The sequence below is a fragment of the Cydia splendana genome, chromosome 11, assembly GCF_910591565.1.
Source record: "Cydia splendana chromosome 11, ilCydSple1.2, whole genome shotgun sequence".
In the NCBI taxonomy this organism is placed as follows: Eukaryota; Metazoa; Arthropoda; class Insecta; order Lepidoptera; family Tortricidae; genus Cydia; species Cydia splendana.
In genome coordinates, this window is record NC_085970.1 from 11,152,652 (window position 1) to 11,178,919 (window position 26,268).

Below are 26,268 nucleotides of genomic sequence, written 5' to 3' on the forward strand. Positions count from 1 at the left end.
TATAATATAATAAAACGTACTACTAAACAAGGTGTGGATTAGGACAAAGAATTTGGCACACCTAACGTTCCTATTTACTATCTTATCATATCTCCACAAGATAAGGCGGTATCAACGAGCACACACAGAACCAGCACTCCAGTCGCCGACCACAATACCCAGGCACCTGTTGTCGCTAAAATCAATAAGATAAGTGAACACACATATAATGTGATTGAGAAAACAAGTGAAGTTAAAATGGTTAACGCAAGGTTAGCGTTTTTTGTACTTTTGCTAAGTGCCAGTGTAATAGGACAGGAGGATGTTATAGTTAATGAAAATGAAAGGACTATAGAGGAAGTAGTACCAGAAGTAAAAAGTGAAGTTGTTATAACCAGTGAAGCTACTAGTCCGAGGCCCGATGATGTTGAAAGCGTAGCGCCTGTAGAGATTCTACCGAGCGCGCCTTTAGAAGTCAGGAGTGGGAAATATCAGCTGCAGGATGGTCTGAGTGAAGGCCCAGTTGATTTAGAAGCTGTAAATGTTGGTGATGATCCTGCCAATGAGCAGAGCCAGAGGCAACTTTTGAATCCCACTACTACTTTGGCCACTAACAACGAATATGGTAAGTATCTATGTATTATTGTCCTTTCTCATATGAAACAATAATAAAAGAGTAAAATGGTAATAAACCATGAAGCTCGTAACATTCTCTTAATAGTGCACGTATAAGGATGATAATTATTTGATCGTTAACATAGGCTATGACTCATACTTAATGGTGATGATTCAGATGATGCGTCAGATCATTAAACACATAAATAGAGCCTCTCTGTTGATGCACTGAGATTACGTTATCCTTTGTAACTAAATAAAATGCATGCTTTACTCGCCTGCTTAACTTTTAGTAGGTAATTTAAAATCAAAGTAAGTAAGTTAGCTTTACATTATATTATCATTCTTTGAGAAGGAGGCTGGCTCAATTGTTCTGGGCTGGAAAGAGCTGGAAGTAGCCGCTCGCTCAAGATCGCAATAAGTGGAAAATTCTTCTGCGAGCCCTACTGCATCACATCTTCGCAATCTTGCAAATCATCTTCGCAAGTTTTTAATTTTTAATGTTTCGAATTTACTTTAGGGCTTCAAAGACCAAAGTGTTAATTTTACCGAACAAAACTTAATGAAACCTCATTGTCGTCGCACAATTTATCATTTCTAATCTTCGATAAGGGCCGCACCTAGCGCCTATAAACCGGCGAATCGAAGAGTCCTGCGTTACTCACTTTTCATTGAGTTTCAGTACCCACTATATTTGGCAAGCTTATAGCAAACAATGTTACCAATTAAAAGATAAGACCCTTTATCAGGGAGATAAACAAAATGCGGTTTCAAAATTTGTAGGCGTTAAAATGTGGAATGATTTCATCGTGTTGGTTTAGGGCTTACGTCGCAGAAAAGTGGGTCATTCGAGGCTTCACTCGTTACATGAGGTGGAAATTAGGCGCCATCTGGTTTCATACAACCATCCTGAAATAACTGAAAGTCTTCTTCTTCCTCGCGTTATCCCGGCATTTTGCCACGGCTCATGGGAGCCTGGGGTCCGCTTGACAACAAATCCCAAGAATTGACGTAGGCACTAGTTTTTACGAAAGCGACTGCCATCTGACCTTCCAACCCAGAGGGCAAACTAGGCCTTATTGGGTTGGTACAGTTTCCTCACGATGTTTTCCTTCATCGAAAAGCAACTGGCAAGTATCGTACATAAGTTCCGAAAAACTCATTGGTACGAGCCGGGGTATAAACCCGCGACCTCCGGATTGAAAGTCACAAAGTCATTGAAAGCCACCAGCGCTTCCAGCCTAATAACTGAAAGTCATATAATATGATGTAAGTATTCCATCGAGTAATTAATTAACAAATGCGTTCGTGGGATTGCAGGGGCACTAAGCTTATGGTATGCGTAAGCCACATGGAGAACAGTGGGCTGTTTTCTAAACTGTTGTAACCTGTAATAAGCGGTCTCTTTTTATGATCGTATGAATTAGGATCTAAAATTGTTGTTAGGAAGGGAACAGATCTCCGTTAAAGTTCCAAAACAAAATAACCTCAAAGTCCCAAAATGACTTATTTAAAAATTTTAACAAGCAGAAACATCTGCGAACGATGCTATTAAGCGTAGAATAAATTTAAAAGTGGAAAAATTACTGTCTTGGGTTAGACTTGAACTCACGGCATCTGGACCACCACTCCACTTTTAAATTTATTCTAAGCCCAAAATGACTTGTTTCTTGGTTTGACTTCCCGCTTGTAAAGCCCGTCTTGGATTTGGAGGACTGAGATTATTTTGAACAACTCGAGCTGACCAAAAATAAACACACACTGGATTTCATAATCCCTCTTGTTCTTCGACTGAGAAGAGAATACGAACAGAGAATTAAACATTATGAATATTATGATACTAAGAGCATTTTGTAAAAGTTGTCATTTATACATTTCGGCGAAACATAATGTCAATGTTTTCTATGGAACAGCAGATTTGGCTCCATTGTAAAAAGTCAGTTTAATAGTGTAAAAATTTAATTAAGTAGGTAATTAATGGAGGTCTAATGGAAGAGTGCGCGGTGTCTCCCGACACAAGTATCTTTTTATTTACTTAATGGGAGATTCAGCCTTTTATGTTTCGTGTATTTATGTGCTAAACCGAATAAAACTATTTTTATATGCAGTTACAATAACCCTTATAAATAAAATCGATGGGCTGAAGTGGTTTTCCCGGAATACCACATTATTCACCCTTATCATAATCAAACGGTTGCGTGCCACCGATTGAGTCACAGCCTGCACAAATACCTACTTAATTGTGAAATCACTGAGCAAACAAGATTGTAAGATACAGGTCATTCATAACTTCTGATCCGTGTTTACTCTATTATATTTCTCTTTCTACCGTTACCACCGGTGGTATTTTTTTTTTACTTATTAAGCTACCAATTTGGCACCACCATTAAAAAAAACCGGGCAAGTGCGAGTCGGACTCGCGCACGAAGGGTTCCGTACCATAATGCAAAAAAAAACGAAAAAAAAAAGCAAAAAAAAAAACGGTCACCCATCCAAGTACTGACCACTCCCGACGTTGCTTAACTTTGGTCAAAAATCACGTTTGTTGTATGGGAGCCCCATTTAAATCTTTATTTTATTCTGTTTTTAGTATTTGTTGTTATAGCGGCAACAGAAATACATCATCTGTGAAAATTTCAACTGTCTAGCTATCACGGTTCGTGAGATACAGCCTGGTGACAGACAGACGGACGGACGGACGGACGGACGGACGGACAGCGAAGTCTTAGTAATAGGGTCCCGTTTTACCCTTTGGGTACGGAACCCTAAAAAATGGTTGCTCAAAATTTTTACTCCAGTCCAGATTAAAAAGACTGTATACTTACAAGCTTAATTAGGCTCAAAATGACTTCATGGAGGAGACTAAGTTCGTTTTTTTTAGCATTACAAAAAAGGTAAACAATCTTGACGTGTCTTTTAATTGAAGAACACTTTTGAAAAATAAGTCACGGCAAATACGTAACAATTATGAATCATATACGATTATTTACATTCTTTTGCTTTCATAAGTAATAGTTACTGATTTTTAAAAAGCGTTTTTCAATTAGAAGACACGTCAAGATCGCGTAGTCTTTTTCTAATGCTAAAAAAAACGAACTATACAGCAGGCGACAGGCAACTACAGCTTATAGACCGACAGCGCACGTTGGAAAGACTAATCATATCACATGTGACCTAATTTTAAAGCTTGAACTTGACATTGACACTTAACGCTAATAATTAGATGTTATCTCCTCTAAAGTTCAGTAAAGTCTAATTAGTTGACTGTACTAATTTGAACTTAACTGAAGTAACTTTATCACAGCACCTGGCAGATGTTCATCGGTGGAGGGAAAGTGTAGTACAGGTCACTTGGAGGGTGAAATTATATTGGAGCCCGGGTTTTGATGCGATGTTACGGATGATTACCTACGTATTTACTTAATTCGAATGTATCATTTACAGATTTAGTCATAAAATGGGTCAATTTTTGAAGAGGGTGTTTTTTCGACATTTGTATGGCAATTTTTTATTTTTGGAAAATCTCATTTATAATCATAGTTTCAGGAGAGGTTCATAACAACAAAAAATATACTGTATGAGGCACCACTCTACTTTTTATAGTTAGTTAGATATGGACGTTTAAAGATTGACATTTGTATGGCACTACTTAGCCATTTGTAAGGCACTTTTGACATGTATATGGCAGTTTTTCGACATTGTATGGCAGTATCTAATTTTTTATGGCACTATTTTCTATTTTTGTGGCATTTTTAAGACCCTAGCGACATTTGGATGGCACCTTTCCGACATTTGTATGGCACTATGTCGACATTTGTATGCCACTATCGACATTTGTGCGGTCAAAATAGCCGTATAAATGTCGCCATACAAATGTCGTCAATAATATTTTTTTGCGAAATTTCCTACACAATACAACCGATTCGGTTATTTATTTTACTATATATTTTAACACTATATTTGTAACAATTATTATAAAATACACATTTTTAATTCGACTGTGTACCAACATATTAAGCGTCCATACAAATGTCATTGTAGTCGTACCAAAATATATCGAAAGAGATTCTTACCTGGTTATATATAAATTAAACAGTTTCCGCGTCCACACTCGATCTCAATCGATGCCCAACTAACTGCACTATTGCGTCATAATTTTAATCTAACCGTTATTCAATAGACAAAGAAGATTTTGGGGGGTATCTTTAAGTCTTAACAAAACAAATGCCGCCCGGGACAACGATAAAAAGGCTTCCCTTGTTTTATTAAAGAACGCATTAATTTATCGAAAGGATTAATCAATTCTCTAGAAAATGCTCTTTATAAAAATACTAAGTTATTAATAATACGTTGCGTACATCCAAAGTTATGATTTTTTTAATTGGGCTATGCCGCCACTGGGACACGCGAAAAACGGCAAATTTCGCCGTTTTTGGAACTTTAAATGCAATTTTGTCAGAAACAAATAATATTTAAGCTACAGTTTTACATTTTTTTTTAAGATTATAATACATTGAATGAAAATATATACATACCCAGTCTTTTAGTCCTATGGACTTCGGGTTTTAGCCGTGGGACAGCAAAAAATGCCAGTTTGAAAATTGACCCAGATGGTCCCCAGTGTTTCTATTTTTAGTGGCAAAGAGTGATATTTAGGTGTCACATTTTACTAAAATTAGTGATCCGTTAAAAATAAGCTAACTTATTAACCGGTTTTGTAACTGTTATCGTTTTTCATTGAGACAATAACACGTTAAATGCAAACAAAGAGGTGCTGCGGGGTAGGCTGACATCATCCATACTAGGAACGTTCAACCTGTCAGCGATTAGATATCGTTATCGAGTGATAGCGAGAGTTGTAAGCTGAAGTCGATACAAAGCTTCGCTGTAAAAGGAGAATCAATAAATATGATGGGCATTTACGTTTATTAGCAGCATTTAAATTTAACTGCAACTATTTCCCACAGAATTCACAGCCTTGGTTCCAAATCTTCAGACGTCAATTCTTAAGTACCTACTTACCTATCAGAATTCAGAATAAAAGCAATTTTCTAACAACTAAAAAAATCGGCAGTGTGAAGACAGTGTGACGGCGGATCTGCGTCGCGTCAGTAACTGGCAGGAAGTTGCGCAGGATCGGGACAGGTGGCACGCTCTCGTTTCGGAGACCAAGATTTTCTTTGGATCGCTGAGCCACAATAGTTTTTAGTTAATTAGTTCCTTCTAGCAGTTTCTGGATAGGTAATTTTCTCAACAACATAAGCAACTGCTAGTTCTTTGCCAAGTCATACAGAGGTCGGTTGTTATCTATTAAGCTCTCAGTTTTAATTTAAGTATGTCTACGATACATCTACAAAAAACAACGTATATTTATGAGTTGTTGATAACTATTACTAGCAACATAATATTATTGTAATTTTTGATACCTAATAGTACCTATACCTATAGAGTAGTCATTAACTGCACGTATCTTATTGAAAACATTAAATATTTATATTCACAGAACATTATCAACAAACACGATTGAGAAAGGCTATAGTCGGTTTTCCATAGTAAGTTGGCCCTTAAACCAATTTGATTCGGGTTTTTTTTGTGAGTACCCAGTTCTGTACTCAGTTTGTGTTTTTCAATGTAGTATACAAACATTAAGTTGTCATTAGCATTTTACTCTTAAATACGACAACCTGATAAGAAACGTAATCGAAGAGTTTGTATACTACATTGAAAAACACCGACTGAGTACAGAACTTTCCACACACAATGCTAATTTTTGACAGGAAGTACCATTTGGAAAATTTTGATATTTAGGCAAGTAGTAGGCCAATGTCTGGCCTACAACTAGAAAAAAAAATTAGAGGTGTCACTACTTCACCACGACGTAAAAAAATGTTTTATTTTTTTTTACTTTTTTTTTTCTTTTTTTTATATGACAACTGGTATTCGTTTTTTGAGTATAGATGCATACCTAAGTAAAGAATACTATTTAAAAAAAATTAAGCAAATCGCTTGAATACATCCCGATAAACAATACATTAAAGATAAAAAAATTAAAAAATCATAAGTCAAAAACTGTCACTAGTAGGATGTTGATACTCAGCAAAAATATCCTTCACCATAAGAGGTACTCACAAAAAAAACCCGAATCAAATTGGTTTAAGGGCCAACTTACTATGGAAAACCGACTATGGCCTTTACAAAAATAGCGCTGATGTTTTTCCTAGGTTTTTTTTTTCAACTTTAAAACGCCGATCCCATCAAAAACGTCAAACTACTTATTCAATTTTTTTCAAAATTTAGCAGCATTGGGAGACGCTTTTCTTTTCAGACCCTCAAAGCTCAAATAAAAAAAATAAACACCCACTTTTTTAATTAGGTACCTATACTTCCTATTCTTCATCATTTATTATTTCACTTTCAGCCCACATCGACGGACGCGTTCTCCCGGCGACCAGCTACCAGAACAATGGGCAGCCGTACGTCATCACCAACGCGCGTCTCCTGCAGATCCGGGGCAACTTCCTCTACTGGTTCTACGACCAGGGCGGCAGCGAGAATCTGGGGGATTACCAGAGGGACATTCATACTTCCACGCCGCAGATTCATAAGAATTTCAACTTCCAACTGCCGTTCTTCGGATTTAGATTTAATTATACGCGGGTGAGCTGTGAATAAGATCTTTGTGTTTGTGTTTCATTCTAATTTCCGAGTCAGTTAACATAATATTTCCAAAACAATATCTAGTGGATACAGTTTTGTCCTCTCTAACTATCTATATATATTTACGAGTATCTATGCTTGTTAAAGCATCTTTTAAAATGAAAAATATTGATTTTATAAAACCGTTTTCGGGTAACAGTATTTTAAACTTGTAACTTGTTTATTAGATTAAATTCAAGTAAACTAGTAACACAAATGTTAGAGACCTAATTTGAAATGATCCAGTCCACTTAATATTTCTTTCTAATATGTACGTCTGCTGCTTTGGATATACTGGTTGATTGACCCAAAAGTCTAAAATATTCGAGACTAGATACAATACAGCAAAGAAAACAACCGTGTATAACTAACCGTGTCTTCACAGATATCCATGAACGGCTACATCCAGTTCAGCGACCCCCCGGACCACTACACGTACCCCCTCTCCTTCCCCGTTCGAGACTGGCCACAGATCAACGACCCCTCGTTCATCGGCATCTTCTTCAGCAAGTGCCGGATCGGCAGCATGAGGCCTGAGGAGCCGGATCCAAGACGCCCTGGTGTCTACTTCAGGATGGATAGGGACTTGCAGGTAGATTTGATGTGGAGTCGCTTCCTACTAGCTACAACTAACATTCGCTATCTGGTACGGTCGTTACAACAATTACAATTTTAAAACCAATTGGTAATTCTAAATCTATTAATCAAGTAGGTATCAAAGTCTTATGTTCCTTTTATGTAGGCTTGGTGTCTTTTGGGGACTTTTGGTGCATTTGAACCCATCTCTTCTTCTTCCTATCTCATTTATTTAAAATTCAATTATTATAATTACCGGCAAGGTGCGCAACATTTCGAGGCCTTTGCATTGAGGTTGAATTGAAAACCATTTAAAAACCCACAGATTATAAATGGTTCAAACTGTTAGAAACCCAAAAAAGTTTGTAGTCTTAGGTAGTCTATGTTTGTTTTGATTTGGCATATTTACCTACTTAATGACAGTTTTTTAAACGATTGTAGCGATCGCCATCTGCGTCATCCCCCTTTGAAACCATTTCCCCACCTTATACCAAAACTCAACGATTATTTAGGTTATCCTCTCACGGATCATTGTTTTACAGACCCGCACAGACCAGCTAGGCGTGGAGATGCGCGAGCGCATAACGTGGGACGTGCGCGAAGGCGTCATCGGCTCCGAGACCTTCTACCCCAAGCACGCGATCACCATCACCTGGAAGAACATGTCCTTCGCCGGCGGTATCGACAACTCATTGTTCATGGTTAGTTTCAGCCTTTAAAGGTCTACCACTGAGTCTATGGCTCTTTTTTTCCATTGGTCGCTCTTGTACCGTGAATAAATAAATTTACCCTCCACATCAGTTGTGTCGTATCACGATACTGAATGGAATTTTTGTATATTGCGTACCTGCTCAAGTCGGACAAATTCGTGAATATTTTATTTATATGCTTCTTTATTATAAATATGTGTTTTACATCGTATTTTTACGATTTTTCTTTATAATTATTTAGACAAACACATTCCAAATGGTTCTCGCGACCGACGAAGTTTTCACCTACGCCATCTTCAACTACTTGGAGATCAACTGGAGCTCGCACACCGAGGCTGGTGGTGATACCACGAACGGAGAGGGCGGTGTTCCTGCTTATGTAAGTCCATGTTATGAAATTTTACATCTTACTAAAAAAATTACAGGGGAAGGAAAAGTTTATCTTACTATATATACATAGGCACCAAGGCGGCGCGTCAAATCAAATTCGTAGACAAGACGGAGGTATTTGGTTTTCCTATTTTTCATGAACTGTAGTAAAAGTGCTTATAGTCTGTGCGGAAAGAGAAGAGTCGTAGAATGTATAGGCTCCCTTACATTCCACGACTCTTCTCTTTCCACACAGACTCTAGATGTCTGAAAATTAGGCAAGCCGATAGGAATCGAGATAGACATATTGTTTATGTTGTGCTGCATGCAAAACAAGGTAAGTACCATTATTAAATGGTGGAACTAGTCATCTGTCAATGAATGTCTACTCTGGACCATAAAAAACCGACCGTAAAATAAATACATAGGTACTTACTCAATATCTTGATATCATTTCAGATTGGATTCAACGCCGGAAACGGAACCCAGAGCTACGAATACAAACCGTACTCCCAGGCTTCAGTGCTGAGAGATCTCACTGGACGAGGCTGGGCCAACGGCTTTCCGGGTCGACACATATTTAGGATAGACGAAAAAATACTTATGGGGACGTGCAACAAAGATATAGGTAAACCCATTTTACGAATTATTTTAGGCGATTCTCAGATAACATTTAAAATAATACCTACTGTGGACCCATCGTGGGATCGGAAGAAAACCGTGATAGAGCCCTTTTTGTACCCCAAGCCCGCCCAGAGGGGCGGCAAGGGGTTAAATATTTAATTATAGTTATAGTAACAGCACCAGTCATGGGACATTTAAGAGGAAATTTGGAGTATTTATGATATTTCCCTTGTACATGTAAATGGTCTTCCGCTTAGCGTGTTAAAAGATGAAAGTCCTATCCGTCTGTCATGTTTTAGGTGTGTTGTATCAAAGATACTGCAATGAGTTTCCACATAATTAACAAATTAAAACTATGCTTTTTTTCTCCAGTCATGGACACCAAAGCTCCAGTGATGGGCCCCCGGTAATGGACGTGGATCCAGTAATGGGCCCCCTATAATGGACATTGCTCTATCAGTATAAAATATTGAAATGGGGAATAAGTTATGGCAAAAAAAACAATTTTTGGTATAAGCTTTTATCGCTGAATGTATTTTTCTTTCCACAGCCAATTATTATTGTATTAGATTTATCGAGACAATTCTAATATATCCAAACACAATTAGTTAGGGTTTATTGCGATAAAGTTCCCATGGCCACCTCCTGTCTCCATCAGATCAAGTCCATGTTATCATAATATTGCATTATCATTAGTGTCCGACCGAAACATGTTTTTTTGCCGAAACCGAAACCGAAACCGAATGTTCGGCTTTGGCTCTAGTTTCGGCCGAAACCGAAACCGAAACCGAAACTTTTGTAGACTTGTTAAAATCGTTGAAAAAATGACATAAAACCGCTTTTACGCACTATATTATGGGGCTGTCAATGGGCTGTCAACATCCAATGCCCTTGAGATTGATGTTACTTAAGCAGTTTTTTAAGAAAATTACTAGAGTTAGACCAAGATAATTCTGCAACTATTTTGATAACACACGCAGTGCAAGTTAGCAAGTATTTTAAACGACAAAACTTCTATGAAATTATGACGTATAAATAACATTTGCACTAGTTGCACTGCGTATGCTATCAAAATCATTGCAGAATTTTCTTGGTCTAACTCTATTCATTCACCAGTCAAGCTAACATGTAGGTAGATACAGGGTCAACCAAAAAACCAACCAAAAACGCGGGCGCAGCGAGCGTGAAATTTTTTGTTAACAATATCGCAAGGCCGAGTACCGATCTTCACCTGGGCCTAAAAGTCCAAAGTGGCCCAGTGAGGCGAACTTTTATGCGAAGTCAAAACCGTGCTTCAGGCTTCAGGATAAGTATTTGAGCACAGACTCCAACTAATGTCCATTGTATTAAAAAGCGAGACCGCAGGCCGAGCATGGTGCAGCGAGGCCAAAGGCTAAGCTGAAGTAGAGGACATATGTGGAACATAAACCAATGGTAAATTGAGGTAAGTGAGGCTAAGGTCGAGCATTCGTATGAAAAACTGTACTGGGGACACTTAAAAAGGGTTTTTTCTTCGTTTTAATCAATAGTCAGCTGTTTAGCCTCGCAAAATATTAACCATTGAGAAAATCAACTTTGCGGCACAAGTTGAGCGTAGCCTTTAGCCTCGCTTAAAATTTGCCATTAGAGGTAGATAGGAAAATGACTGAATAACTGAGTGAATAAGAGCGAAAAAGACATCGTTCGACTCGGGCCGAGCTGATACTCGGCCAACGCCTGAAGATTGAAATTAAAAACGAAAACTTATTTCCCTGTACACATGCTGCTGTAGAACATGCTGTATGCAGAATTTGATATATTACTATTTAGGGCAAATTTTTAGGGCTTATGATTGATGATCAACTCACATGGAAAAACCATATAGAATATATATGTAAAAAAATAAACAAATCAGCATTTGCACTACAAAAACTTGCAAAAGTAGTCGATAATAATGCACTAATAACTGCATATCATGGCCTTGTAGCCTCTATATTACGATATGGTGTTATTTTTTGGGGGAACTCAGTCAATAGAGAAAGTGTTTTCAAAGCCCAAAAAAGATGCGTACGGGCCATTTGTGGAATCAATATGAGGGATAGCTGTGTTCCATTCTTTAGATCTTTTAAAATCCTAACGTTTCCAGCACTATACATATATGAACTAGCAAATTTTATAAAAAACAATTCACACCTATTCAAATTGATATCTCAACAACGCAAGCTTCCTCTACGTGTACAATATCTTAACAACATCTGCAATAATCAACACAACACAGCTTTCTTAGGTAAGAGTATACTAGGTATGGCTCCAAAAATTTTCAATAAAATCCCAAACTATATAAAGTGCCTGAAACCTGACCAGTTTAAAATACAACTAAAAACATACTTAATTAACAAATGCTATTACTCAGTAAGTGAATTTCTTGCAGACACCTGAAACAATTATAACTTGTCTATTTTAGTAAACACCCTGTATAATAGTAGTTTTAAGTTATTTAGTTTTTGATTGTAATTGTGTGATTTCAGAAATTTTATTATTTTATTTGGAAGTTAAACAATATAATATTCTATTCTCAATGTTTATTGCCGTAATATTACTAATAGACATAGCTATTGTTTAAATGTAATAATTTATGGTAAACATACTCGTAATGAGTCACCATTATTTTTAAGTTTAATATTTGTACGCCAATAGGCAAAACACAGAGCTCTATTTATTATTTTATATATAAGACCTTAACTGTACCTGTGTTCCACAAATAAATTTTTACTTACTTTTACTTACTTACTTACTTACTTTTCGGTGAAGGAAAAACATCGTGAGGCAGCCGGATTAGTCCCGATAAGGCCTAGTTTACTCTCTGGGTCAGTCTGATGGCAGTCGCTTTCGTAAAAACTAGTGCCTACACCAATTCTTGGGATTAGTTGTCTATTGGACCCCAGGCTCCCATTCCCATTGCCACGGTTCGGCAAAAATTCCGGGATTACGCGAGGAAGATGATGAGTTTTCTTATTATTCTCTTGCCCAGGGCCCAGATGCGACAGTGCTATCTCATTCACTCCGATACAATTATACAGTGTGCGCGTTATAGGTATTGACAGCCTCTTAAGACTGCGTCTACCGTCCAGTGGCGCTCTTATTAGTGGAATTCTGTTTTATAAGAAACCAATTAATTTATGTACCTGTACATGAATCAGTATATGTACGTATTAATATTGATGTCCTACTTATTCCCCAACTTTTGGTCTTTGTCCGAAGTACCATTTCGTAAGTTTCGGCCCGGCCGAAAGGTTCGGCCGTTTTTTGGCCGAAACCGAAACTACAGCCGAAACATGATTTTTTGGCCGAAACTGGCCGAAACCGAAACCGAAACCGAACCTTCGGTCGGACACTAATTATCATCCGATTTGCATACTTAATTACGTACTTACACAAAATTTCAACTGAATCGGAAATCGAAAAGTGGGTCAAATTCAGCTACAAAGATTTGACCCACACTAACTAACAAGGCAAGTTAAATAAAAGTTTGGAAAAACGATATTAATTTATCCTAAGTCCGAGAATACCTCCTGGTTGACATATTTCGTAACTACATTTTACTTCTGTATTGTTTAAAACATGAAATTATGGCATGGCAAGCATCATTATGTCAATTGTCCCATCATAGGAGGTATGCAGTTTTACAGCTCCTATAATGGGATTGGGCCAAATACCACTATTTTTTTACATCTGTGGAGTCACAACATAGTGTGTTGTATACCTTATCTCAAGGTAAATGCAATTAACAAAACACATTCTAGTTTTCATCAAGTATTAATTAATTAAAATTTAATAAATTAACTCACCTCTCTTAGCGAAGTTGTTAAGAATTTTTAGTGATATTTTTTTTCAGTGGCACGACAACTTTTGGGTTGACGCACATTTCTTAAAAAATAACCGAATTGAATAAAAAATCAAACATAATCAGCTCTAGGACTCTTATTTATGATAAAAGTATATTCAGTGTTTATAAACTACTTTTATATACTTATTTTAGAGGAATTGTGTTTTTTTGTCCCATTACTGGTTCCGTGTCCATTATAGGGTATACTACTATATATTCACATTCATATTTCAGAACCTACTTATTCAGTTTCATAAATTCGGGCAGATCTAAAATATTAAGTAAAATATGGTAAAATAAAGAAACTATATAATTTATTTGCAAAGAATAAAAAACATACCTTCCGAGCCACAGCGGAGTCCATCTTACTCATCTATCTCGGGTTTCTAACTAACCGTAACTAATGAGATTGTTTTTTACAGACGGAGCCAATCTTCCCCTAATGTTCGCTCCAGAGAGCGGCAACATGTTGGGAGGCACCATTGTCAACATCACCGGCCCCTGTTTCAACCCTGACGACAGAATTACCTGCCGATTTGACACGGAAGCCGTCATCGGTGCCGTGGTCGATAGAAATAGGGCTATATGTGTACAGCCGCGTTTCTGGCATAACGGCTACGCGAGATTTGAGATTGCGATCAATAACGAGCCTTATAAGTGGAAGGGAAAATACTTCGTAGGTAAGGAATTCGTGTAACTATTTTAGACTGTTTAAAATATTTCAATTTTCAATTTTATTTGTATCGCCTTTATTTAGAGTCGGAATGATTTCCTATGTTTTTATTACAGAAACTCCAGCAACAGCGACAGAAAAGATTTTCTTCACCGACAATTCTATCCATGAACGCTATCCGTCAGAAATTAAAATCACTTGGGATCGGTTTAATTTGACTTCTAACCTAAACGTGCAACTGCAGATCGGATTGTGGGGCTATAAGGAGGTCACCATCCGACCTCAATTGGAGTTCATTGACATGATAGAGACTGGCGTTTCGAATACAGGAGAATACGTTATCAATCCTCAGAACTTTAGGACCAGGGAAAATTTCATGCACCAGGATATGCAATTTGGTTTCTTGCAGATCAATTTAACCACTCCGGAAGTTTACAAGAGCGTTTCTGTTTCTCCGTAAGTACCTATACCTAATTATCACACAGAATGCTTAACTTTTCTTAGACATAAAGATGAATCTGTTTAAGATATATTATGATCATTTATTTCACAATTATCTACCCAGGGTTCTATGGAGTCGACCGATACCGCTTGGCTGGTACTTCGCCCCTCAATGGGAGAGACTCCACGGACAGCGCTGGTCCCAAACCATGTGCAACAACTGGCTCAGAACCGACCGTTTCCTTAAGAACTTCGCCTCCCAAGTCCCAGTCTGTCCCTGCACTTTGGAACACGCTTTGCTGGACAAGGGCAGATTCATGCCTGATCTCGCTTGCGACAAGGATACTAATCCCACTTGTAGATATCATTGGGGCGCCATACACTGTGTCAGGAGTGGTGGTCCTAGGTAAGATTATTATGAATTAAGGTAGTCTATTTATTGGAAAGTACATTTTAGGATCAACGGTTACCTAATCGTAATCTCAGGAATTCTCAGATAAGCTGATTACGAATTATGCATCCTTATTTATAGCAAATACAAAAGTAGACAACGTTAAAACGCATGATTGCGTAATATCTATGCGTAGAAAAGTTGCGTCGGATTCTGATATGCTTGAGATCCTTACAGATTAGACTGAACAAGAACATTATGCTAACATTTACGATTGATTTTACTTATTCAAAGTAACTGTTTTCTTTTCTAGCGCGGAAGGATCTGGTCAACAATGTTGTTACGACAAGAATGGTTTCCTGATGATGTCGTACGATCAGATGTGGGGATCCAGACCCTTGCGTTCCCACGATTTCGGCTTCACTCCTTACAACGAAGCTAACAAGGTAAAGTCGTTAGAATATAATACCATTTGTTAATTAACTAATATTATAATTTATAGAAGATGAGAATTTTAGAGAAATGTTTTGTCTCTAGGTCCCATCACTTTCCAATTGGTTCCACGACATGATTCCATTCTACCAATGTTGCATGTGGCAAGAAGAACAGGCGGTTGGCTGTGAAACATTTAGGTAAGTGTATGTTTCATTAACTTCTCTCTTCTCTTACTATATAGGTAATCTAGGTATCCTTAGCAATTATCTATTATTCCCACCACGTCTGCTTTATTTGATATATTTTTAAACATTTCAACACCAGTTCTTTGAGAATCAAATTTATCTGTTGTCTCTTCATTCTTACTCTAATTCTCTTTCTGCAGGTATTTTCACTTTCAGATTAGCTATTGCTACTATTACCGGTTAATAACCTGTTAACGATTTTGTACACAGGTTTGAACGACGCCCGTCACAGGACTGCGTGGCCTACCAGGCCCCCGGAGTTGCGGGTATTTTCGGTGACCCACACATTATTACTTTCGACGATCTCCAGTACACCTTTAATGGAAAAGGTAATTTTGTTAATTATTGAGACTGTCCAAGAAAGCATTCCTCTTCTTTCTATTTTTAGGGCTTTCTTAATTGCATTCTGTTCAAGAAGCAAGTACCTATTGATGCCGGGCTAACGGAAATTTATTTTTACTCTGTGAGAATAAACGCACTTGCAAGCAAAGAGCGTCTTACCAAAATCATTTTTGTTGCCTGTAATTCGCAACCCGCAACGTCTAATTCTTCTATTATTTTGTACAGGCGAATACGTGCTAGTGAGAGTAGACCAGCCTCAAATCAAGCTGGACGTACAAGGACGATTCGAGCAAGTGGCGCGCAACATCTACGGACACGTCAACGCCACACACCTCACCTCCGTCGTGGCGGCCTCTAACAACTCCGTGCCTATTGAGGTACCATAGTCTGCATTGTTAACTGACGATTAAGTAAACCTTATTTGGAAGATAAGGTCCACAGATGCTCAATTAAGAATGTTGCTATTAGTATAGACAAAGTTTACATAAGTGACGTTTGGGGAGCTTATCTCTTTGCGATATTCACAGACCTTCCATAGCACAAGAAACCAATTTTTATTTTATGCCTCATGGTCTTTGATTTTACAGCCGCTATGAATATTGTAAAAATAATAAGTTTGATTTTCCGCACTGAGCATTTTTCAAATATCTGATAATCCAAAGATAATTAAATAAGTATCAACAACAATCCGCTTTGATCAGCAAATATTATTCTAATTTTTTCGACTGCCTTCTAGATTCTTAAATTTTATTTTATACTTAATACTTATCAGGTTCGTCTTCGACCCACGCACTCTCAATGGAGGTACAGACTGGACGTGTTTGCAGACAACAAACGTATTTACTTCGACCGATCGGCGCTTCGAGTCCAATACTTCCCAGGTAAGAACATTTCAGCTCTGTCCGTTACCTTATTAAACACGTCTAATTTTACGTTACTGCTTTGTTTTTACATGGTACACGGTACATAACCAAGTTTTCTTTATGTTCCAGGCGTAACGGTATACCAGCCTATGTACATCTTGAACCAGTCAGAGATCGTCATCATGTTTTCGTCTGGTGCTGGTATTGAGGTCATAGAAAATAAGGGCTTTATGAGCGCCAGGGTTTACCTGCCGTGGACTTATGTGGTAAGCAAAATTATCTACTTTACCTTCGAATAACTTGTAAAGATCACATATAATATAAATATACATATGTGACGTCCCACGGTCAAAGGTACCTTATGGCGGGTATGGAGTTATGCATACCCCAGTAATCTACAATAAATAAGCTATCGATAACACAAAAGATCAACCTTCTAGGTTGCGTAGTTACAGAGATATGATTTTTTGAAAATAATGTTGTGAAATTAGCAACTTTACGATAGAGAAGTTTTAAGTTTAGCCGCCTAAAAAACTATGTTCCTGAAGTAAGTTACATAGTTGACTACAAATAATAATACCTTATATATCTGAGATTAAAAAAATATTGCGACTTGTTCTGTAATGCAAATATAAACTTTTGATATCGACTGATTTATGTGTATACTAACCAATCTCTTGAAAATAAAGTTTTATTTCATTTTCACGATTGATTGCAATGAGCTCTCAAGATTTAAATTTTATCTATTAGAAAACGACACTGACAGACAGTTTAAGCAAAAAACAATACCGATTTAGAGGTGAAAATGTATTTTCTGACTTTTTCATATAAAATCACAAAATTGAATATATATATATATATATATATATAGATGATTAAATTGGAAATTAATACGGAAATATGGAATCATCGAAATCCCATGGTAATATTGTATTAACTGGAATTAACCGGCTATTTAGACAAGGGAGATTGTGTGTTAAAAACTCCTCTATAGAAGGTAATTCTCGGAGGCTCGTATAAACACCTGTGATACTTGCAGAGTTGTCTACATTTATGATTATTATTTTAATTATTTTCGTGTTGTAGAACCAAACGCGGGGATTATTCGGAAACTGGTCCTTCGATATAAACGATGATTTCACGAGACCGGACGGAATGATTACGCCGGTGGATCTCAACAACTTCCAGTCCGCGCACAGAGACTTCGCCCAATACTGTAAGTCGTAACAAAGTATGATAAGTAGATCTCAGAGGATCAGTGGGGCAGGGAGGCAGAGTTGGGCGGGCCCTAGCTACTCTGTCTTTACTTGCACAGAGGGTATTGCATATGGCACTAAATACGTGACATTAAAAAACTAAGTGGGCATCATGCTTTTCTCTACAACTTATAGCATGGAATGAGATGCCCCAGATATTTCCTCTGCGTCTGTTTACTGTTCTAGGACAGTGTATATAGGTATAGTCAGCAGCAGAAGTTGCTAAGCGGACGAGGTGTTCAAAATTACTTTGACACGCTCTTATTCTCTTAACAATAAAATCGCGTCAGGGTCATTTTTAACACCTAGCCCGCTGTGATTGACTTATATTTTATCTCACCAGGGCAACTAGGAGACAGAGAAGTAAAGGATATAGGAGTGGCCCTATTCACGCGAGAATATGGCCGGACCGCCGCCTACTACAACGATAACCAATTCATACCGAACTTCATCAAAGAACCGGCGGACTTCCTCCCTGCAAACAGATCGTTCGACGTCGCAAGAGCTATAGAGATCTGTCAGGACTCGTACCAATGTCGATACGACTACGGTATGACCCTGAATAGGGACATGGCGGAATTCACGAAAAACTATTTGGCCTCTATTGTAAGTAAATATATATTTATTCATTTATTTATAATTTTACTGTGTACAAAAGGCAAACTTAATGCCATGAGGCATTCTCTACCAGTCAAGATACAAGGCTTTCAAAAGTCATATTCGATTCAGTGTTAAGTTTGCTTCTTTGGATAACAAAACAGAAGATGTTCATTTTATTTTAGTTACCTAAAGCACCTTTACTAGTTAACACATACTAAAGAGTCTTTGGCTCAAGAAATTTTTCGGCACAAACACAACTATTGGTAACTTAAGGATGGCTCACGCTAGACCGGGCCGTGCCCGGGCCGAGGCGTCCGACATTTCATTTTCTATGACGGCTGAGCGGTAATAACGTGGTCACACGTGGTGCTTTCCATAGAAAACGAAGCGCCGGAAGCCCGGCCCGGTCCTTTCCCAATCATAATAAAGTTCACATTAATATACCATTTCCGAAGCTACTATTTTTTTATTTAAATGGCGATTGCTAAAAACGAGCCACTGTGCTAAGACTATTAGCTGACAGATACGGTCAATTAACTTCCTATCCACAGTCGCGAGACATGCAATTAATCGTTTATATTGGTGCCGTGCATTGTTTGCGTAATTATGATGCACCATGCAACCAAGGCTGGGTAATAGCTGCTTGGACAGGTCATTTTAGTGCAGTGTGGTCTTGGCTGTTGCGGTGACTAACTATTCTGAGGTAGTCCTCGCAATTTATTACTAGTAAATAGTTGTGTATTTGTTAAATAAGTGATAATAAGTTATGGAGTGCAGACACGAGTAGAGGAGGGAGGTTCCACACGAGCAAAGTCACGGGCAGAGAATAGTCATCATTTTCCTTGCGTTGTCCCGGCATTCTGTCATGGCTCATGCGAGCCTGGCAACTAGTCCCAAAAATTGGCGTAGGCTAGTTTATACGAAAGCGAATGCCATCTGACCTTCCAACCCAGAGGGTAAAGTAGGCCTTATTGGGATTAGTCCTGTTTCCTCATGATGTTTTTCTTCGCCGAAAAGCGACTGGTAAATATGAAATGATATTTCGTATATAAGTTCCGAAAAACTCGAGGTACGAGCCGGGGTTTGAACCCACGACCTCCAGATTGAAAGTCGCACGCTCTTACCGCTAGGCCACCAGCGTTCTACCACGGGCAGAGACTAGTACCTATAAAAATAATTTAATTCGTTTGCAGACCAACATCAAAGAAACCAACAACCGTCGTGTTATCAGCTGTGGTGTCTTAGAGACTCCTCGATTCGGCAGGAAGAGTAACTTCTTCTTTACACCAGGAACAAGGGTGAGTTTAAGTTGTCCATATTTAAGGTGGTGGTACTAGTGCTCGACATGCTAATGCCCAATAATAGATGGCACCCTGCTGTCACCTCTATTGACAATGACTTAAGTTTCAAGATGACATGTACTGGCACCGCGTCGAGCACCAGTACCACCACCTTAATCTAGCCTTTGCATCAGTTGAGAAATGTTAATTACATCCAGCCTTTACATCTGTTGAAAAATGTTATCCTCAATGACTTATGAGTTATGACACACCTAGGTATTTACAATGCAAGTGAATTAGTCATCGCCTAGCAAACTGGAAGGCACGGTCAAGGAAGCAATCTGACATGTTTAAGTACTCGTATCAAACACAACATAAGTATCCGACCAACATGTCATCTAAAAATTTAGGAAATTTTTATTTGCTTCAGCCTTTTTAATATACCATCTCGGTGGCTAGTGTGGCTACCGTCGTACTGGCCCAGCATTAAGAGGCTTTCCTAAACTCTTTTTGAAGTAGGTAACTAGGTACCCTGTATTACTATCAAAAACCACGGCAGCGAGTTCATTTCACAGCCAAGAGGTCGCGGAAATAAATTCTGCTGAAGGAAACTGCTCATTTGTGACTGTCTAATAAAAGCACAGCCTTGACAAAAACTTATTTCCAAATATAACATTTTGATTGGCCCCAACACAGTGCCGGCCACATCTGCCGAGTCGACCGCTGGTACCGGCCGTATTACACAAGTAGGAAGATGATGTATGACAATGGTTATTTTTCCTGTTTAGGTCAACTTCGAGTGTAACCAGGACTTCATTTTGATCGGCGACAAGCGTCGTGTGTGTGAGGAGAACGGCCGATGGAACTTGCCCGACTATGGGTACACCGAATGCTTGCGTAAGTTTTTGAACATTTTTTGTTTAGCATTTTGGCGGGATGAAACTGTAGGTTTCTCCTTACGTAGTTCGCACAAAGGTAGTTTCAATGTTAATTTGTCAAGCCTAACTAATTATAAACTAAAACACATAGATCTCATACACTAAAGAAAAAGTGAACAAACACCTACTTAATCTAACTAAAATTAACATTGAGTATTACTTACAATTATAAGGCGAATAACTTATTGGGATGTTTACATTATTACATTTAAGAGAATTTAAGACGAGACAACGTACGTATATGTAGGTATGTACAAGACCTATGGATTTTGTAGAATTTGGCATCAAGTAAGTGTAAATTCTCTCATATCCAGGTAACCAGGAGTACTCGCAACGCGCCCTATTTTTGACGTGGGGCGTCATAGTAGCCGTTATTCTACCGCTAGGCCTCCTCATTTGCCTCTTCTGGTTCTGGTGCTGGTTCAAACCGCGCTCCGAAGGCAAACAGGGATTCCGTTTCGAAGATATTCCGCGCTCGAAATCTGCCTCGCGACTCAATCTCAGATCAGCCTCAATGGGAAACTTAACTGATACCATGAAATCATCCACGCTCCGAAGCGATTCGGATGTCAAACCAAAATTACCCGATACTCCCACAGAAGAACAGCCTCTTGCTACAGCGAATATCACTAGGGCAGCCCCTCTCCCACCTGAGCCTCAGGACGGTGAGAGCTCCGGAATAGGTTACACCGATTCAAGTAAAAGTGACTCGGGCAAATCAGACAAATCCTCTTTACCCAAAAAGCGTAGAGGCTATGACAAAACTTACCGAACTCACGAGCCTCTACCCAACGCTCCTGACGTGGAGTTCCCTGAAAAACTATGGGACCTGTCTGAGGAAGACTTGCTATCCCTTACTTCACCATCCGATTCGGGGTCTAACCGAGATTCGACTTTAACTCGTCCTGCAAAAGACATCGAGTACGTTAGCAGACCTCGTCAGACCGGGCGTCACGCTCTTCCCAGTGACTCTGGCTATTCTACTAAGGATGGTTCAGAAGATCCATACTCCCCTAAGTACGAAGGGCAGTACAGCCCTATTTCGTCGCATTACTCCCCGACTTACTCTGAAATTTATTCCCCACCGATCAGTCCTACTTCTGACACAAGTCCAAGGAATACTTTTAACAAAACTGGTCTGCCGGAGGCTCCCAAGAGTGCTCCAGCAGACGAAATAAAGACTTTCACCCTTCCACCCAAAAGGGGTAAATCAGTTGAGACTTTAATAGATCCACCCGCAAGTGAAGTTCCCACTTTCAGTGGTCGCTCAACAATGGTTTAGTACCTAACGAGCTATGTCTTACTTAGGATCTTGTAAAGTCTTTTTAACCAAAGATATTTACAGATTAATGGCTCGTAGTTGTAGTAGATTAGCATCCACTGCCCGAACAAAATGACAATTCTGTAAGAGTACAGGGCTTTTTATTATTAAAATAATTATACAGATTTTAGATCTAGCTTCGATTTTAAGAAGACCGCACACCGATTTACGTAGCATTTTCGCACTTAAGTATTATTTAAAAAATGTCGTAGGTATCTTTTGTTTCCCATTGTTGTTGAATGTCTGTTGTGAGTCTATTATACTGTTAATTTTATATTTATTTTGTTTTATTTTATTACAGTATTTTGTGAAAAAGTATTAAACATATTTCCGATAAATGTTTGTCACAGTAAGAGGAAATTTCTGTTCCGAATAACGGTAGAATAACGACCATTATGATTCATGTTTTCATTTTTTTAATATAAGAAAGCAAGAACTTGATTCCCATTCTGCCACAAATTGTGGAATAGAAATTTTCTCTGGCATGTGATGAGTTTTATTTTACCTTGTGAGTGGAATCAGTACTTGCTTTCTTATCTTACTGTACACAAAGGAATTGAGGTCACATGAACCAGGTGAGTGGATAGTACCTTTATTTGTTACTTTGCTGATAAAACAATGTGATAATGGTGATAAAAAACTGATATTCACGATGCCATTGTAGTACCTACTGTACATTTGAGTGATTTGAGAACAACAAATGATTGTACAGTCAGCCAAGAAAGTGGTCTACCACTTTTCGACTCTATCAATCAGATAATAGAGTCGAAAAGTGGTAGACCACTTTCTTGGCTGACTGTACATGCATATATTTTAATAACAAAACTTTCGTGAGACACTGGCATATTAAATGTATTAAAAATGGTTACTCACGTATTTTAAGTCGAAGAACACTCGACATATTTCACTCCGTACCGAGGAGTATCATCAGGAGCTTGCGTTGACGGACCGGCGCAGACTGCGGGCTGTTTTTAATATATTTAATATGCTCATGCATATAATAAATAGGTATAATTTACTAGCAATATTCAGTACCTAGAACGAGTTAATCTTCAACTATAAAACCTGCAATCTTGTATTATAAAATCAATTCTCAAAGACGGAAAAAATCGAAAACGATCTAGATTAGATAGCTCGATAGGTTTCATTCGACAATGCATGATAATTCGTCCACCCATGTTTTTTCAGCCAGATTATATTAATGCAAGCCAACTAGGTTATTCAAAATATGATAAAAGGAACCGGTTACTTGATGGACCAGTATAGATTATACAGAGACACCCCCTTATTCATAAACGCGCTACAAATCTCAATTAGCTAATAATCGTTGGTCCTTAGCTGTCATTTTTTGCTTATGTATTTGTAAGGAAGGGATAAAACATAATTTAACTAAATCAGGCCCGTAAAGTTTTATGAATAAGGGGGATAATCATTACCTTATATTGATCAATGTCAGCAGAGTCGGTCAAATTTATACTTCAGCTTTGCATGCATGTGTATTCAAAAATGTTACCAGATAAAGTTTGTTTTTGCAAACCATTATTTTTTCAGTCATTAATAACAAAGAACGTATTTAAAAATTAAAGTTTCCTAGAAATATTGCTTCATTAGGTTATGGGCCCAGACTCATTTAGCTTGAAATACACTTAAAATGCAAGTACTTTCCTAAACAACGGACGAACATGAATGCCATTTGTAATAGGTGCCCTACCTATTGTCCATATTACATCATCCAGAGGGTCCTTAAGGATGTCTCACGTTAGACCGGGTCGTGTCCATCGTTTTCTATGGAAATCATCACGTGATCGCCTGCCATGTCATAGAAAAGTAAGCTCCGGAAGCTCCGGCCCGGTCTAACGTGAGTCATCCTTTAAACAGCAAAAAGGATGCTTACCTAACATTCGCGGATAACTTCCACAGGCAACCAGGAGTACTCCTCACGAACCCTCGGGGCCACTTGGGGCATCATCACCGCCGTCATGTTGCCCATCGTCATCGTGCTCATCTGCGTCGGCTGGCGCATCCTCAAGAAAAGGAAGGCTGAGGAGAAGGAGGAGATCGATTATATGATCAAGTAAGCATGGTATTTGTGGCGAGAAATCTTGCACCGAATGATTAGTTAGTTTTCTGACAACTTCCCCAGGTCATAATTCTTCCTTTTCAGTCATCATCATTCGCTTGCCCTTGTCCCATTCACTTGGGGTCGGCGCAGCATGTCTTTTTCTTCCATACCTCCCTGTCGCCGGTCATCTCATCATTCACTTGCGTTCGTTTCATATCATCTCTTCCATATCTCTTCCATCTTTCCTCGCACCTCCCTCCACATTCATTCGTAATAATTAACTTTCTCGTCACATGGCATATCGTGATATTCATCCGTTTAAATATGGTCTTAAAGTAAAGTGCCTACCCAATTTGTGTAGACTCCAACCACCCTATGTCGTCCGCCAAGTTTCACGTAAAGTATTCCGTGGCCGTACACTGCCAAGATTTCTGCGAGGTTGGAGTCTTGTTTTTTTTATGTGGCTGAATTTGTGTGTTTCACGACCCGACCTTACCATACCTAACCTATCATAAAAAGACTACCGTAGGTAATATGTTGTCTTTGTTTATAGAAAACCACCACCAGAAACGTCAAACTAACTGTGCACCTCACTAACATCCCATTTTCCTCAGGACCCGAGCCATCGACCCAGACGAGTCCGTCAAAGTCAACTCTGACGACGAAAGCATACCCTACAAGAAGGAGTCTGCAGAAGACAGCCCTCTGCCGACGGAACCAGTGAAAGTTGAAGACGCTCCGTTCAACTACGGCGTGTATCCGGCTCAACCGTTCCAAGCGCAAAGCTTCCAGCCAGCGGGCTATAGCGCACAGCCCTACGATGAATCGGGACTGCCTGAAACTGAAGTAGGTTTGCCGGACCCTGAGGTCCGGTTGCCTGAAACTGGCCAGTCTAAAAATCAGGAGAGGCCGTGGTCTGGGGAAACAGAGATTAATTAAGAATGTTTAGTGTGTAGTTACATTTTAAGGCAACCTAAACCTACCTTTTATAAAATTAAACTAATTTTGACCGAATCATTTGATTTATCCTATTTTTTTTATTATATTAGGTATGTCCTCTATTTTTAAATAATATATGTTGTACCTTACTTACAATAAGCATTCAAAGATTAAATATACTTACTTATCTATAATTACGTACATATTTTTGTAATTCATATTTAATATACAATTTTGTTTTTATTTGTCGATTGACTTATTTTTATATAACTTTAATATAATAAGTACCTAGGTTTAATTTGAATAGATTTTAGTGTAAGACTACCTACTGCTGTGAGTGAATGATAATATTTATGAGTAAATTGTCGTACGATCCCACCCTAACTCTTTGTAGTCTTTATTTTTATAGGTCTTTAGCCATGGCATCTTAAAACTATGTATAGCATTTTAATTTAAATATTGTAAGTTTATTTCATCCCTTTGCCGATCCTAGTGGTTGTTATTCATGAGTATCATGACAGATAAAAAAGGATTTTATTTTAATTTTTTTTCAGAATATTTTTGCAGTGTTTTGTGTGCCATTTTATATTTTCTTTAAGTAAACTTTAGAAACTTTACCAAAACTACTTGTTTTAAAAAAGTTTGAGTTAATAAAAACATTATAGCCCTAAAATCCTTTTTATTCTCCTTTTCCATTATTATTGGAAATCTATGGGAGATCAACCCTTCGCGCCTACATTTTTTAAATTTGCCAAAGTGGCTGTGCTAGAGTAGGTATAAATAATATATGCATTTACTTCGACATTTTTATAAATCGGATATCGGAGTCTTCTTCCCTCTCATTCTGATATATAAAATAGTAGAAAATAAATGAGGGCGCCACTTTCTTCGTACTGTCACATTTTTGACGTAAAATGCTTAAACATGGGAACAATTTTGCATGGAAATTGTTTAATTCCATTTTATTTAATTTCTACTATTTCATGTCGCACTGTATACTGCGACATAAAATAAGAAAAGTCTGCAGCGATTTTGATAGCCCTAGCAG

General features: G+C 38.2%; 1 protein-coding gene across 3 annotated transcripts; it reads left to right on the plus strand.

Annotated features, from left to right (window-relative positions):
• Positions 1-25,302, plus strand: LOC134794876 (protein mesh). Of its 3 annotated transcripts, XM_063766699.1 has the most exons (22): positions 1-604; positions 7,013-7,251; positions 7,676-7,882; positions 8,409-8,567; positions 8,818-8,955; positions 9,405-9,573; positions 13,857-14,114; positions 14,224-14,563; positions 14,673-14,954; positions 15,253-15,385; positions 15,477-15,571; positions 15,830-15,948; positions 16,187-16,338; positions 16,734-16,842; positions 16,954-17,090; positions 17,911-18,040; positions 18,424-18,686; positions 19,874-19,978; positions 20,749-20,857; positions 21,213-22,103; positions 24,140-24,293; positions 24,896-25,302. In XM_063766699.1, exons 1-22 carry the CDS (start codon positions 238-240, stop codon positions 25,218-25,220), a joined length of 4,881 nt encoding a protein of 1,626 aa, XP_063622769.1. In that variant the 5' UTR covers positions 1-237; the 3' UTR covers positions 25,221-25,302. The 3 variants fall into 3 exon arrangements, with proteins under 3 accessions (XP_063622769.1, XP_063622766.1, XP_063622768.1); XM_063766696.1 differs by lacking the exon at positions 21,213-22,103; XM_063766698.1 differs by lacking the exon at positions 21,213-22,103 and having other exon boundaries at positions 24,835-24,974.
• Positions 25,303-26,268: the final 966 nt, after the last annotated feature.

Bases quoted from the DNA above. Each gene is read 5' to 3' on its own strand.
- LOC134794876 (XM_063766699.1), top strand. From the start codon at position 238: ATGGTTAACGCAAGGTTAGCGTTTTTTGTACTTTTGCTAAGTGCCAGT. The intron at 14,115-14,223 runs GTAAGGAATTCG...TTTTTATTACAG, and splicing joins GAAGGGAAAATACTTCGTAG to AAACTCCAGCAACAGCGACA. The intron at 20,858-21,212 runs GTAAGTTTTTGA...TCTCATATCCAG, and splicing joins TGGGTACACCGAATGCTTGC to GTAACCAGGAGTACTCGCAA.